This window comes from Platalea leucorodia, assembly GCF_965183815.1.
Source record: "Platalea leucorodia genome assembly, chromosome: 2".
Taxonomy (NCBI): Eukaryota; Metazoa; Chordata; class Aves; order Pelecaniformes; family Threskiornithidae; genus Platalea; species Platalea leucorodia.
This window is the reverse complement of record NC_138824.1, coordinates 17,066,721-17,083,263: the sequence shown is the minus strand read 5'-3', so window position 1 is coordinate 17,083,263 and position 16,543 is coordinate 17,066,721. Positions and strand designations below refer to the sequence as shown.

General features: G+C 38.4%; 1 protein-coding gene across 1 annotated transcript in view; it reads right to left on the bottom strand.

Moving 5' to 3' along the window:
• Positions 1 to 2,087: 2,087 nt before the first annotated feature.
• The window catches only part of AASDHPPT (aminoadipate-semialdehyde dehydrogenase-phosphopantetheinyl transferase), a 35,821-nt gene continuing 21,365 nt past the window's right edge, over positions 2,088 to 16,543 (bottom strand). Inside the window, exons 5-6 of the mRNA XM_082303828.1 lie at positions 11,703 to 11,780; positions 2,088 to 6,175 (exon numbers count right to left, since the gene is read on the bottom strand). Coding sequence (XP_082159954.1) covers positions 6,005 to 6,175; positions 11,703 to 11,780 — 249 coding nt within the window. The 3' untranslated portion in view covers positions 2,088 to 6,004. The remainder of the gene's footprint in view (positions 6,176 to 11,702; positions 11,781 to 16,543) is intronic.

Below are 16,543 nucleotides of genomic sequence, written 5' to 3'. Positions count from 1 at the left end.
GTTGCGGCAAAAGGTACCTCAGGCAGATGTGCTGGAGGTCCTGTGGTACCGAGGGCACAGCACAAACCTCACTGACACACACAGGAACGGGATGGAATTGATGCATCAGCTTATTCTGGCGCTTTACAAAAAAGGCAAGTTTGCCAACAGCAGTCACAATGAGCTAAGTCCTCAAATCCTAAAACAATCAAAACCTCAGCGCCCTTGTAGAATATCTGATGAGACTTAAATGCCTGAATAACTTAATGGGGTAATAACCAAACCCAACAACGGGACATTTATACATCTACACCATAGTTATCAAAACCTAAAAATATGAACCTGGAAAAAACCCCACCCAACCCTTTTAGTGCTTTGCCATTCATCTGACCATTACCATTTACCAAAGCTCCATCAGTCCTTCCAAGCTCTGGTATCGCATATAGGTCTGGCATTGCATCTTGCTTATGCTGGGAACCTTGGTGTTGGCTTCTTGCCCTAAGCCTGCTCAGGCTGTTCAATAGGCACCCCTAAATCCCTAGGAGGTATCTGACCGGCAGTCTGGCAAACCTTTTAAGTACACTTAAAACACAGCATTTCTAAGCTTGGAACTTCAAAAAAAAATAAAAAAATCCTTGCCTCCAGTAGGACCTATACCTTTTTTTTGTGCCACACTGGCAGATAGCGCACTTGCCTTGAACACATCTGCAAACCAATGACTTAAAATTCTTTACTCAGAGGATTACAGCTTTGACTAAGAGGTAGAAACTCCTTCAGAATCCTCCTCAGCATAAGGAAAACATACCCCCTTTAGAAACAAATTTGATCAGCAGGTTATAGGCTGACACAGGCAGGGTTACTACCCAGTAAGATTCCTAGCAGCCAAGAAACAAGAAATCAAAGTCTGAAATTAGCACTCGAGTAAGACCTTTGCAACAGAATAAAAAGTTTGGGCTTTTGTACCCTGTTGCCATGACTGCTCATGTGTTTTTGCAACAGCCACTGGATAAAACCTTTAATCATTAGAAGCTCCCACCTAGTTCAGTTCGAAGAACTAGACTTCATTACCTATATGTAGAGCAAGTTGGATGTAACAACACCTAGATCCACCATGCCCCAAACCATTCTTTCTCTTATTGGGCAGATAGCCACCACAAACATAAAAAGGCAGCTTTAAAATGTATTAAAATATATTAAATTATTCAGTTGTTAGTAGTGATGCAAAGTATTTCCTAACAGATTATACACATTCATTGCAGATACTTTTCTATTTGTGGTATGAAGAATACTTTTTATAAAGTGGCTACTGGGCGGCTTCTCTAACACTTTGCTATATGACAGTGCTTCTTTACTGCTTTGTAAAGTAGAAATAAAGGTGTCTAGGTACCTCAAGATGTTGGAGGATCAAAGACACATTTCAATGAAATACCCATTTTCTTACTGTTTACATCACTTATAAATCCAAAACAATTTTTCAAGGTTTTTAAAGAAAATCCTTGTGCAAGCAGAAGTGCCTTTTCTGTGTGAATAAGCTCCTACTACAACATGAAGAACCTTTGTGTTCTACAACATAGTTCCAAAGAAAAAATCTTCAGAAATTTCCTTGCATGTGTAAGCACCACTACGCAACACTGCAGCCTCGAGGTATTTGAAAATACGTATCTTCTTACAAGCATTAAACCTCACACTATTGCAATTTAGACCAAATGACGAGACACTTGCTCATCAACGTAGAATACACCAACATTATGCCATAGTTATATCAAGAAACTAGGTTGCACATGACTAAATTAAACTTGCAGGATGAAACCAGGGAGCGGTCCTGGAAGAAAGGCTTGAACACACCTCGTCACACGAGAACGCCACAGAGTGGACGGCTGGTCCAGACCTTTGTTTCACGATTCATCTGAAGGATGTCACTAGGAGCATGCAGTTTTGTGTTCCCATAAATTGTCTTAGAAATAACAAAGGAGTTTTAGGCAAGTGTTTCAGTATTCCCACCTATATCTGGATCTAAATAATACTGAGATAAAAAAAAAAATGACTCTGAATGGTAGAACCATAAATAGGCAACACAAAATCAGAACACAAACACAAAATAACCCACTTTTTATTTCAATAAAGAAATTAAACTCAATCTTAGCAGAAACAGGAGTCATACATAGTATCTGGCCATAAAAACCTGTATGTACAGCACAAGAAAATAAGTGGCTTTTTGAAAAACTTTTAAAATGTTATCTCTCTTGAGAATAATTCAGAACTTCTTTTCATGCCTACATTTTCTATACAGTGTAGAGCAATCCAAAATATTCATATTCTGGAGGAACACGAAGCACATACATTTGATTAACATCAGTGCATTTGATCCCACAATATAGTAACAACATACATCTTGCATAGGTTTACAGACATTGTTGAAAGGCTAAGAGTGAATTCATGTGACCCAAAGTTACAGATTTTCACATCAAATGGCACCAGTCTCCTGTCACACAGCTGCAAATTGTCCTGAACACAGTTTTATCCCCTGAAGTTCCTAACCCACTCTAATGATTTTTATGCAAGATGATACACAAAGGTTTAAAAAGGATAACATGCCCAAACTAAAACACATTTATTCACTTTTGCCAGTCTGTTCACTGAAGATCAAAACTTTTTAAAACTTTTTATTTTTAGGTCAGAGACTGTTAATAGCTACTCCTCAGAAACACTGGGTTGATCCGCAGTCTAGGGCAGCGGATCCGATCTAAGATGTAAATCTGTACTTTGAGAAACATGGAGGCTGGTCAATCCTGTTCCATAGGGAAAACAGCTACCTAGCCCCAGCCCCTGCTGGGAAAGGCTCACGTGGAACAGAGCTTGTGTTTTTGCAGCTTCTTACCCTTTAGGAACCAGGTATGTGGTATGGGCATGTGTAGGGCAGTACATATAGAAAACAAAACACATAAAGCAATGGAGCTCTGGAGAAGGAACCTGAAGGCCAGAGGGCTTCTAGACATAACTGGGAAATTTCTTGCAGATAGAAGAGTGACAGGAGACCAGCAAAGGTCAGCTCATCCGCACTGGACTGGGCCAACAACCTAACTAGGGCGGGAAGCTGGAGCTCGGCTGGACTAGTATTTCTGAAAATGGCAGAGACACTCTATAGACATTAAGACTGTATTCTGAGGAAATGCAAGGAAGCCAGTGTTGTGGCCATGTGTGGATACAGGGCTCAATTTTTTTATACAAGGGAAACTGTCATGGTGAAATACTAAAAGGAAAAAATCTTAGAGCTGTGAGATTACACTAACTTATCTGTACACGCTAGCAATATTTATTTCAATATGTGCCTCTACAGTACACAGATGCCCAGAAAAACATTCTGATGACTTACTTTAAGAAGGATTGTTTGCATTCATGAAGAGTCAGAGTGTCTTGCTGGCCTTTGAGCAGCATGGTTTTAGCTGATAATTCCGTAACTATACAGCTGCTCTTTCCCACAGTGTAAAAATTCCATTTGTTTGCACTGAAACTAAACAACCTGACTCAAGTGGCTCTTTGCAAGGCATTACCATCACCTAACCTTTATTGCTACTTCAGGTTTAAAAAAAAAACCAAAAAACAACAAGATAAATTAATCTTATTTTTCAGATAACTCAGTGTAAATCAAAGACATGGAAAAAAATCATATTGTGAGGAACTGCAATCTTCTAGACGATTCTGTCTGGACTGTTAGAAACTACACTTTTATTTCATGGAAAGCTAACCAAAACAAACTCCTTTGTTTTTCTAACCTTTCTAGATACAGTCCTGAAAATTATCAAATTCCTGGTAAGCAAACCAAGTGTAATTTTCTCATCTAACAAAATTGGTTTGTCCTCTACTTACATGCAAGCACAATATTATAAATAATTTCATTAATACTTTTTAAACTCTTTTCAGTGAGAGAAAAATTGTTTTCTGACACTGTCATCAGGCAAAATTAAATCATCTCTAATACAAAGTTAATTCCTTTATCCCCAGAAATCTGGATCTGAAAATTCTCTATTCATCTCACCCCATATTTGCAGTTCATTTTGTTGTCCCAGCCAAAAAGCTGGCAATTTAAACTGGTACAGCTGCAACTGATGGGATCCTCAGTGACTGGTGAGGATAGGCACGTACCGGACCAGCTAACAGCCCACCAGCGATGAAGCTCAGTAATCTTCAGCTCCTCATACTCTGAACAGGCCTCCTTATTCTGCAGACTTTCAAAACCTGTGGCAGAACAAGTCCTTTCTTTCAGCTTGGCAACACTTCTAGTTATTGCAGCTCTTCAGCACCTTCATGTGCTTGCCGATCTGGGATTATAGTACACTTCAGATAGAACAGAGTAAAACAGAGCCAACTGAATCAGTTAAAAATATCGTGTCCCAGTAAATGATACAATTACATATCCACTGAATAGCCTTTTCTGGCCTCCATGTAGTGTCAATTATTTATCACAAGTTGTATTTCATTAAAAAAAAAACCAGTCTGGAATATTTGACTTACAATTTGTATATAAATTATTCTATATTTCTGTTCACTTCAGATTTGAAGTTACTGAACATCTAATTTAACCCCTGCGGAGTCTGGAGAGAAGAGTCACTGCTTCACTGATTTGCAGTTTTGGAGGAAAAAAGCAAAACACCAAAAACTCTGATTAGTATGCAAGATGAGAGAGTCATTGAAATGGAAACAAAAATATTAATCAGAACTGATAGAAGTAGGAAAGATTAACAGCAGATTTGAATTCAGAATTATCTACAGCAAAACTCCAAAAGCTTGTATAATATTGTAAAACTCATATCCTTCTCTCTCTAAACCTTTTCTTTATCTTTGTAATAAGGCATGGCTTCAATGGTTACACTACAAGTAGATTCTCCTTTAGTCAGAATACAGGGTGCAGCCAAGTTGTACACAAACCTGAATTCACTGAAGATGTATGTTTAACTGTAGAACAGAAATGAACTCTTTTTAGTTGTGGAAATCATTCCATTCAGTATGATTCATTCTGTTCAGTATGTTTCCTTACATTTAGACAGACCATAATGTATCTATCTATGACTTCTAGAAAGAAAAGTGAGAGATAATGGCATAAAATAGGATTTGTTTTGAAACAGAATATGAAATACTCTAAAGGTGCATTCAAGATCTACAGATCTTCTCCAGAAACTTTAATTCACTGTAAGACAATAAAATATTCTGTCTTCAGATGTTATGACACTATTTGGAAAAAAGTAAATAGGGTTTTTTTGTTGGTTTGTTTCCCCCACCCCACATCTACAACAGTACAGATGTAAATGCGAGTCTAGGAAAATTGAACTGCTGTTTTGCTCCTATCTATTGCTGAGGGAAAAAAATGCAAAAAGAACTGTTAAAAATCAAATCCTAAATTACATACAGGAAGCTTTAATTAACAAAGACTGTAAGTGAAAAGGATATGCAATACTTCTAAGTTAATTCCTCAAACTAGTTTTGCACAGATGTAGTTCCTACTAAGATTCAGACTTCTTCAGCCTGCTATTAGACAAAGTGTTGTACAAACACTTGCACCACATAGTAACAGCAAAAGGATTTGTACCAATTCTTCTGGCTTTACTCATCCACCTGAGAATAAAACTATTATTTTTGTAAGAGAAAAGGCAGTATCATAATTTAAGCTTCAGCATAAATGAAGTATAGAAACACATTTTTATATATTAAACACTTGCTGACTAATCAACAACATTATTGTAGCTCTGCTCCCTGTTCCTAGCATGGGTAATTACTGAAGTGTTAGAACCACAAGCAGGTAGAAGCGAAAAAAGCATGTGGTCACCTCAGACTTTTCACTCAGAATTCCTTCAGCAAGGAAACACGCATCTTCCTTAAGATATTGATAAAGAATGTCAATTTTAAAAGGTGAAAATCAGACTGTTAGTTTAAATAAGGAAAAACATGTTTCATTTACACATGTACACTTATTCCCACACTCTGAATTACATAAAGTAACAGCATAACAACTTTGACAATTTTCTTTTTCTCATAAGCATTCTTGTCTTGAATGTGAATTCTGTTTCACTGGACTCTCCGGCTTAGAACAAAAATTATCCCAATATGCAGAATCCTCAGGTGCAACTGGAATACCAGATGCAACTAAATCTTCAAAAGTCAATAATGTGAACTGTGGTTGGTTAGGCTCCATGGAACATACCTAAGGAAAATACATATTAATATTACATGAAACCATAAATCTCAATTTTCTTCCTGCAATATTCCCTGTCCAGTTTAAACTACACATTGCTTACTGAAGAAGAAAGAAAATACTCCAGTTGAGACCAATGTCACTGTCCCTAATTTAGGCTATAGAGTAACTAATAGAAGCACGTAACAGCCCACACAGGAAAAGCAAGTTTTTCTCTGAAACTGATAAGAGAATGCCGTAAATACCACAGAATGAGTATTTAAGCCCAGAAAAAAGGAAGGAAAAACCCACTAACAAACCCAAACAAACTGTACTTCATTCTCCAGCAGACATGATTATTTGAGACAATAGTGTGAGGATTTATTCCACTACAGGTGTGCCTATTCATACCGTTTTTAATACCAGCAATCACTGAAGTTGTGCATGCTTCTCTCAAACTCATGCTATTTAAGGACAAAAGTGGTCACAATGAACCCACAATTCCCCATGTTAAACCCAGATTAAATGCAGACTGAGATGTTAGAGATGAGTGTGTCATGGTCTCTGTGTTAGTTCCATCACTTCAAGAAAAATCACATTTCAAAGAAAAAAAGGTTTGTTTTTTTGAGCACATGTTACTGTGCAGCCTGCTGTATGTTATCTGCAAGTGTAATCCTTTCCAAACAGCAGGGCAAACAGTACAGCTACATGAATCAAACATGAATATAGCTGATCCTTCTGAATTCGGCATTCGCTCAAGCAACATATTCTTAATGTTTAATATTTGATAGAATTCAGCAGGGCTACTCTGCAGTGGGGGGTATTCTCTATATCACACAAACTGACACAGTTTTGATGAAGGCCAAGGTACTGCTAACTCCTCGGGGAGCGAAGAGTGATGTCTGGTAATCACAGAATGGCTGAGATTGGAAAGGAGCTCTGGAAGGGATCTGGCCCAAGCCCTCTGCTCAAGCAGGGCCACCTAGAGCCAGTTGCCCAGGACCATGTCCAGATGGCTTTTGAATATTGCCACGGATGGAGACTCCACAACCTCCCTGGGCAATCTCAGTAACCCTCACAGTGAAAAAAAATAAAAAATGAGTGTTTCCTGACATTCAGAGGGAACCTCCTGCGTGTCAGCTTGTGTCCACTGCCTCTGGTCCTCTGCCTGGACACCACTGAAAAGAGCCTGGCTCTGTCTAATTTGCATCCTCCCTTCAGGTATTTAGATATATTACTAAGATCTACCTGAGCCTTCTCTTTTCCAGGCTGAACAGTCCCAGCTCTCCCGGGCTTTCCTCATAGGAAAGACGTTCCAAGTCCCTTAATCATATTTGTGGCCCTTTGCTGGAGTCTCCCCACTATGTCCACGTCTCTCTTGTACTGAGAAGCCCAGAACTGGACACAGTACTCCAGGTGTGGCCTTACCAGTGCTGAGTAAATGGGAAGGATCACCTCCCTCGACCTGCTGCCAATATTTTGTCTAATGCAGCCCAGGATACCACTAGCCTTCTTTGCTGCAAGGGCCCATTGCTAGTTCACGTTCAGTCTGGTGTCCACCAGGACCCCCAGTGCCTTTTCTGCAAAGCTGCTTTCCAGCTGGCTGGCCCCCAGCATGCCCTGGTGCCTGGGGTTGTTCCTCCCCAGGTTCAGGACTTTGCACTTCTCTTTCCTGAATTTCATGAGGTTCCTGTTGGCCCATTTCTCCAGCCTGTCCAGGTCTCTCTGGATGGCAGCATGACCCCCTGGCATATCAGCCACCCCTCCCAGTTCTGTGTCACCAGCAAACCTGCTGAGGGTACACTCTGCCCCATCATCCAGATCATTAATGAAGATGTTAAACAGGATTGGACCAGTTTTGACCCCTGGGGTACACCACTAGTTACTGGCCTCCAACCAGACTTCATGCCACTGATCACTGCCCCCTGGGGCCAACTGTTCAGTCAGTTTTCAATGCCACCTCACTGTTTGCTTATTCAGTACATAGATCAACATTTTCTCTAGGAGGATCTTATGAAAGACAGCATCAGAGGCAGAAGGTACTGAAGTTTAGGTAGATAATATCCACTGCTCTCCCCTCATGTACCAGGCCAGTCATTTCAGTGTAGAAGTTTACCAAGTTGATCAAGTATGACTTTCTCTTGGTGAAGCTAGGCTGAGTAGTCCTGACGATTTCTTTGTCCTTGATGTGCCTAGAAATGGCTTCCAGAATTAGCTGCTCCACCACTTTTCCAGAGATCGAGGCGACTCTGACAGGCCTGTAATTCCCTGAGTCTTCCTTCTTGAATATAGAGTGACATTTGCTTTCCTCTAGTCTTTGGGCACTTCTCTCAGTCACCATAATCAACTAAAGATCATGGAGAGTGGCCTTGCAATGACATCTGCTAGCTGCATCCCATAAGGCCTCATGGACTTATGTACGTCTAGTTTGCTTAAGTATTCCCTGACCTGATCCTCTTCCACCAAGGATACATCTTCTTGACTCCTTCCCCTCTGGTCTCTGGGACCTGGGATTCCTGAAGGCCAGTCCTCCCAGTAAAGACTGAGGCAAAGAAGGCATTCAGTAACTCAGCCTTTTCCATGTCCTGTGTACTCAGGGCCTCTGTCTCATCGAGCAAAGGGCCCACATTTTCCCTAGTTCTCCCTTTGTCTCCTGTGCACTTATAGAAGCCCTTCTTGTTGCCTTGGACATCCCTGGACAGATTCAATTCCATTTGGGCTTTAGCTTTCCTAACTTCATTCCTGGATGCTCAGACAATGTTTCTGTATTTCTCCCAGGTTACCCATCCTTGCTTCCACCCTCTGTATGCTTCCTTTTTGAGTTTGAGTTTGGCTTGGAGCTCTTTGTTCATCCATGCAGGCCTCCTGGCATTTTTGCATGACTTCTTATTGATTGGGATGGAACTCTCTTGAGCTTGGAGGAGGTGAACCTTGGATATTAATCAGCTCTCTTAGGCTCCGCTTCCCTCCAAGGCCCCACATGACTCTTCCAAGCAGATCTCTGAGGAGGCCAAAGTCTGCTCTCCTCAAGTCCAGGGTTATGAGCCCTCCTCCCTGCCTCCAGGATCCTGAACTCCACCCTCTCATGCTCACTGCAGCCAAGGCTGCCCTTGACCCTCACATCCCCACCTAAGGCCCATTTTGATTTTGTTCTTCCTTCCTGTCACATCAATGAAGGTAGGTCAGTAAATAGGTAAAAGAGCAAAAATGTCTATTCTCTGCTTCAGTGTTTGAGCAGCAAGCTACTGTTAGGAATATATGGAGAGACAACAAAAAGGTTTGTGTTTGTTGTAACAGCACAGCTAAACTCAAAGTTGTCCAATGCAGACAAAGCAAAAGTTAATTGAGCTGCCTGTCACTTTACATCCTCACACAAGTGACATGGTGTTGAGACATTCCTGTTCATCTGGCATTTTGGAGACGAGGTTAAGCTGCAGGAACTGTGCCTAGAACCACGTAAGTAACATCACAGATGCATACCAAATATGAACTAACAATCTACTTAGCTCAGAGGCTTAAGAAATCTAGTTTGAACTTCAGCACACGCTTGTCTGAAGACAAGTGTGTTCTGACTGAATTCATCACAAGTCCTGTGAAATTTAGCAAGTGACAGGCAAAAAGATAGTTTGTAGCCCACATAGGAATTATAAAGAATTATAAACTCAGCCATCTTTCATTGAGACCTGCCTCAGATAACTGTCTAGATGTAGGTAAGAGTGCAGATAAACATTCTGTCTCTTCAAGTATATAGCAATCACTAGTGGACATTTTGTTAAGATTCTTGACACTGGAGAATTTAAATTATAGTACTTTAAAGTAACAATTGGCCTTTCCTGTGAATTGTAGGTACTTGCTACCAGGTTGGGAAGAAAGCTCACTGAAAGTACATGTTCTGCAAACAGGACATAATGAATTACTCTTGTGATAGCAGAGAGGGAACAGAGACAAGCATTCACATCCTGAAGCAATAGTATAATATTTACACACTCAATTTTTTTAAACTAAGATGAAGAACAGCTTTTCCTCTTAACATATCTATCAATACATTGAATCCTTTCTTACAGTTCTGTTAGAAAGAGAGGCAGCCACTTTTGTTTCCTCCACATTCCTGTTAGGAGGAGTCCTGAAAAGGCACAATGCAATAGTACAGAAATTGTCACTTCATTTCCATATTGGGGAGTCACAGAATGCTCACTTGTCCTATTTAAAATGACCTTTTTTCAGTGAATTGAGCTAATGAAATTTAGGTCTTCACAAATTTAGTCAGTGAACAAGTATGCCTTTGAGACTTACTTGATTCAAAGACTTTTCATTGTAACTCTCGATACCATGCCTGTTCTTTCTATGATAATTTTAAGGTGTGTGACAGTGATGGTGAAGGTCAATACTTAAAAATCCTGGATTTTTGTAGACTACTTAGGGAATTGTCTTTAGAAATAATGGCTGCCACCTTTTTTCACCTCAGACTGACATTTATCAGTATTCCTGTAGGAATGATGATATGCATCTCCACTGGGAAGTGTGTCCTGTCAAACAGAATGCACATATTTTCCTTAAAGAATATTTGAGCGCTGATTTACCACAGTAAATCCTCAAAGGTAGTTTAGAAGTCTTTTTTTAATCTAACCAATACTAGTTAAAAGGTCTGCCTCTCTGTGTTATCCGTGATCACAGACTCAGACTTTATGACCATGATAGATGTTTGCATGACCACTTTCATCCTTTCGTCCATTCATATGCTAATTATTTTTTTCCTAGTTCCTGGCAGAACCTTTGTATCTAAATAACAGAAAACAATAACCTATTTTCTTTTGAGCAACTAAAACACCACAGACAAACGTATCAATTTGTCAAACTTTTCTTTGCTGACTGTCTGGCTATTTCAGCTACAACTTGCCAGCCTGCCTCAAATTTGACTTTTATTGCTATTTTCATGACCCAGGTCTTTGTTAAATTACACAGAAAATCCTGAAAAGCTTTTAAGTAGCTTTGTTGCTTCTCTCAATAAAGAGACCACATGGAATGAAGACTAACACGGCTGTTCTTCCCATCTGTTGGTTGTTGTTACTTGTCTCAAGGGTTATCTTGTCATGATGGTGTTTGAGGGATGGATCTGCTCTGGAATACATGCACTGACAGTCCCCCATTAAAATCAACTTGGTGAGGTGCCATACTAGTTTAGCAGTCCAGATTGGTTCACAAACTCTATTTCCCTCTGTGAAAACAATTTTTCCCACATGAGTACTAGCAGGCTGTGACAAAAATCACTTAATCTTCTCTTGAATGAACACACTGAATGCTGTAACATGTACATTCCAGATTTGACATTATCTGTTGGTGTCTTCTGAAACCATTTCTCCTTCCCAGACCTCTCCTGAAATAGGCACAACAGAACTAGAGGTAACAGTTCAGTAACAACCTGGTTAATACTGTGCTTAAGATAAGCTTTCTTCTCGTTCCTGCATCTGATATAACACTCTTTTAGCTACAGCATCAGACTAAGTTTATGTTCAAGTGATTAGTTACCAAGACCTGAAAGTGTTTCATAATTTCTTACATCAGAATGCTTCTGTCCAAATCCCTCCTGTTTCCCGAGAGCCACTGCAACATGATGATGGTCATCTAACCGGGTTTCCTAGTAAAGATGAAAAATAGCAATGTAAATGCATTTTCTTTACTCTGTTTCAAGCAAAGACTATGTAATGTTTAGAATATGGTTCAGAACAATAGCAGAACATAATTTAACATACTTTAAAATAATGACATTTGAAAAGCAATAGTCCTTTTCAGCAGTTTTGTTGGAGACCTCAAGGGTGCAGACACATTAAAAAGTTAGCAGGGCTGAAATGGTTACTATAGGTTACCATCATCTGACGATTTGTAGATATTTATATTCAATTTTGTGACCTTAGCATTCCTTTACCAGTCCCTTCTAAGTCACAAGCCATATAACCCATCTTAGCTATCCGTTTTCCAGTTAGACAAACTGTGAACTTCTGGGAGGTATTCTGAAAAACAACAGTCTAAGTGTAAACTTAAACTAATGACTCTCTCACTCTTGGCTTCAGACAGCATATAAGATCACAACTTCAAATTTCTGACACGGCAGTCCAAGCACTACTCTGTGTAAATACAAATCAGTTTTTCTCAAAAAACATTTTTAGGTATAAACCATATTACTAAATATATAGTTATATCTATTTAATAGTTTTGTTTAAAAGTGTTTTCCTCTAGAAAGGCTAAGAATTCATCCTAAGCAATTAATTTCAGAAAAAAGAATACTTTTATATACTGTTTCTGAATAATGTTTATTCTATAGTCAAGTCATAATCCTGTTGGCTTTTTTTTTTTTTAATATATATATGTAATAAAAGGATGAGGGGAATGTTTTCCTTGCTTATTTATCAAAAAATTTTCACATAATTTCTACACAAACTTTCTAAAATGGAAATCAAGAATAACAAGAATTTTACCTAGAAAAATTAGTAATTTAGATATCACCATTAATCTGAAAATTAGCTAGTAGTCTGGATATTCTCCTGGGAGGTATGACTGAACCTCCAATTTCCACTTCCTTGGGAAATACTCTAGCACACTATATTATAATACAAAGCAAGCATCATGATGTCCTGTTTACTCTGACAGGTTGTTGGTTACAGGTTTTTTTTTTCCTCTTTCAATCTAAGCAAAATGTCTTAAAACAATGCTGTCAGTCTGCATTAGGCTTCTCTACAGCTCATCTACTATATAGGATTTTCAAAGATTTCAGTTGCAAGGATACCATTTCTGTGACTCCCAAACAGGCCGGTATATAAAAGAAGTGCCAAGATGCTCAGCTCAGATCTCTTCAACCCAGCCCAGCCAAGACAGCAGCTGCTCTAGTCACGTGTAGCAGCAGCACAACTAGAAGGCTGGGGGACTTTACCGGCAAAGATGTGGGTGTCTTGGCAGATAGGTGCTGGTGTGGGAGCAGAACTGTGTTTTTACTTTGATCTTTTCAGCACCAAAACAGTGCCTATTTGACAGACTTAGCAGTGAACTTTGTATCCTTCACCTACTTAAAAACAAGGCGTCAAGCTCATGTTGTTTTACCTTTCTGCAAAGCACTAGTAAGAAAACGACTATTTCAATTCTGTCTAGATTAGGAGAAATATTTAATGCACATGAGAAACACTAACAAATCTGCAGTGTAAGCGGTATTTCCCATGACTGCAAGAGCTCTATGTGTACTTACTATGAAGCATCTTACTAAGTTTTCCATTCCTTTACTAGGGTACAAGACTGAAAATAAGTCAAGCATAAAGAATGCTACCTCAGGTTTGATGAAATCTAACCATTTGTACACATCACACATTTCTGTAACTTCCTCAAAAATAGAAAAAGACTATGAAAATTAGATGTTTGACCAAGTGCTGCTGAACAATTTGTACAGTTCTAGGGTGGCAGTGTTTCATGTTTGTTGAGATGGAAAAATGACTACATCCAGTTTTTAATCACTTCATTTTCCCCCTTTCTTTCATTTTTTGCATGTCCAAGAGCTTTAAGACCGAACAGAGGACACAGTACAGCACATTCAGCAGTGGCCTACATCTGTAGTCAGAAGTTTGTGAACAACTGTGTTACAGCTTTAAGCTAAACGCACAGAAATTTCTTTTTGTGAACTTATGTATTACTTCTTGTTTGTGCAACTGAAAACATATTCCAGATAAAGTCTTTTACATATTGTTAATAAAATAATTTTTTGTCAGCTCAAAGCTGCATTTAACAGGCAGTGACTCTTCAGATAACGGGGACGATTGCCCTGAAGAGACCCTGCCCAATGGACAACGAATTCAGAAGGTTCCACCTCATTTACTTCACATATCTTCTGTGGTAACAAGAGTTTTCAGCATCTTACAATAAAACATAACAAACTATGCCCTTCACTTATCTTTGCTTCTTCAAAGAAATATAAATCCAAACCAAATACAGAAGGGAAGGAGATCTTCCCTGGCCCCTACTAGTGGCCAGCAAAAACGTTAAGGTATGGAGTTAATGAAACATACTGAAACCATAAAAAAACCAGTGAATAAGCTTGCTTCCCTATTCATCTGGAGATATTGCTATACCATCTTATGAAATAAATCCAACTTCTTTAACGGAAATAGATGATTAAACAAAAAGAGAAAGAGGACAATCATACAGAATTACTCTGAGGTAAAGAGTTTGTTTTGTTAAGGTTGTTAAAATTCCTCTCTATAAACCAGAAAACATAATGGATCAAAATTTGTTTTTCTCTGCACAGAACCAAAGTGTTACTAGAGCTGTTCAAGCTATAGGCACACAGAGACTTGTAATGACTTCATTTCAAAGGCTCGGCAGAATGATGTGTCTGGGATTCAAATCAGTCTGGATTCACTCAACAACAGACAGCTTATGAGGAAACTGTACTTTCCCAGCCAGCAGAACCGATTGCTGTGTGAATCCAGTTGGATTAGTGTGAATCCAGTTGGATTAGCTAGTCTTAGAAGTAAAAGTTTTCATTCCTATTTATTCCTTACAATACAACAGGATTAACTACTCTTACTGAGGGTGAAAGACTCCATTACAGTTGCATACCAACAACAATTACTAAATATGTTTCAGATTGACCGAGGTAATCTCAGTTTGAAATTCATATTCTGGAAGTAATGTATTTGCACATAGACAAACCAAGCAAATATTTGTTGTGAAAAAATGGAAACAATTATTTGTGTATCAGCAGTGATGCCAGGTGATTCTTAATGCCCAAGTGAGGTCTAGGATAAATTGGTTGCTTCCTTTATAAACTGGTTGTATCCAAAATTGAGGTAGGGACCAGAATAGAACTGTCTTATGTCTCATTTAAGATTCTTCTTTAATATAGATTCCAATAAGTGCTGTCTAGCCATTCTTCCTGATTAACTGTACAAACTTGGAACCAGTAAGGAAAGAGTCATTAACACACTTAACGTTTTGCAAATCAGTAATTAGGATTTTTTTCCACATATCAGATCTGCTACAGAAATACATATATTACAAACTTATGTTTACCTCTTTATATAAAACTTGTCATAATTGTTATTGATCAACTTCTTTCAGTTTTATTAAAATTAACTAGTACTTCATTCTGTAAGTTTATTTTCTTCAAAGGAAGTAAATGGAGCATATAGAATTACCCATAATAATCACCGTCATCATGACTCCATCCTAAATTAACATCCTGACACAAATACTGTATCACTCTTCACTGGGCTAGTAAACTTTTAATTATTACTAAAGAAATTCACCTTTTTAAAGTGAGGAAGGTGTGCACTGCCTATGTGAATAAAGCATATTTAACGCACATAGCAGACATATCTTAAAATTAAATTTATGTTTTTAAATGAAGTTTTACTATATTTTTTTCTCCTACTCCTTCCAAAACAGTTGGAGGGAATCTGAGTAGCAATGTCTAGAGTACTATATGAAAATAGTGCCTAAAGCTAAACCGATCCATCAAGATCAAATAAGAGGCTGTTTCTGAGCTACTGGCTTCTACTCAAGCTCAAAAATATGAGGAGTGGAAAGACATTTCGAACAAAACTAAACCCTTGGTAAAGGGACTGCAAACAGCCAACTACACAACAAGGTAGTTCATTAGGTATTTACAATGAAATAACAGAATTTTTCTTCTAATGTTCACAGAAAATTCTATCTCCAATATAAGCAGGCTTTGCTCTTGTCATGAACAGTTACAGGGCGTCTGAACAGTGTCAACTTTGATTTACTCTGATTCACTAGTACTTCTCTTGACCTTCTAGTCATGACAAGTATAAGGTGGTAGATCTTTTTCTAGTCTTTATGCTTTTAAGTTGCTTTTTTCACATTACATGGTACTTTCTGAAGCATATAACAGAATATTTTGTGTAATTTAAATGGGTAATATCCTCTTTATTTCTCTCTTCTGTTTTTGGTAAATTAGATTCTCTTTAAAACTGAAATAAGACAATCCAAAATATGTGATAATTGGATTTTAAACAGCCTTGCTCCCTTCAGTCATCTCCTATCATAAAGATACAGGCAGATCTGCAAAGTAAAAGTGAGGTCATTATTTTTTTTTTTTTTATTTGATAGGAAAAGTTCACTCAAGCAAACTCAGCACAACAGGGAACACAACAAAAATACTATACCAGTAGTATGCAGTATTACAGGTGATTCTTAATGACTTCTCTTGGGTGACTCTTCCAGATTTCTCAAAATCAGTGTTTTCAGTTAACAAGTTGTTTCAAGAATTTGGCTCAATGGCAAATAATGAAACAAAAAAAAGACTTTTGTAAGTAAGAAAATGGGCACAAAATTAAAAGAAACTTGGGAGAAGACATAAAAGTAAAGTGATGCTTAATTTTAGGCTGGGGATTG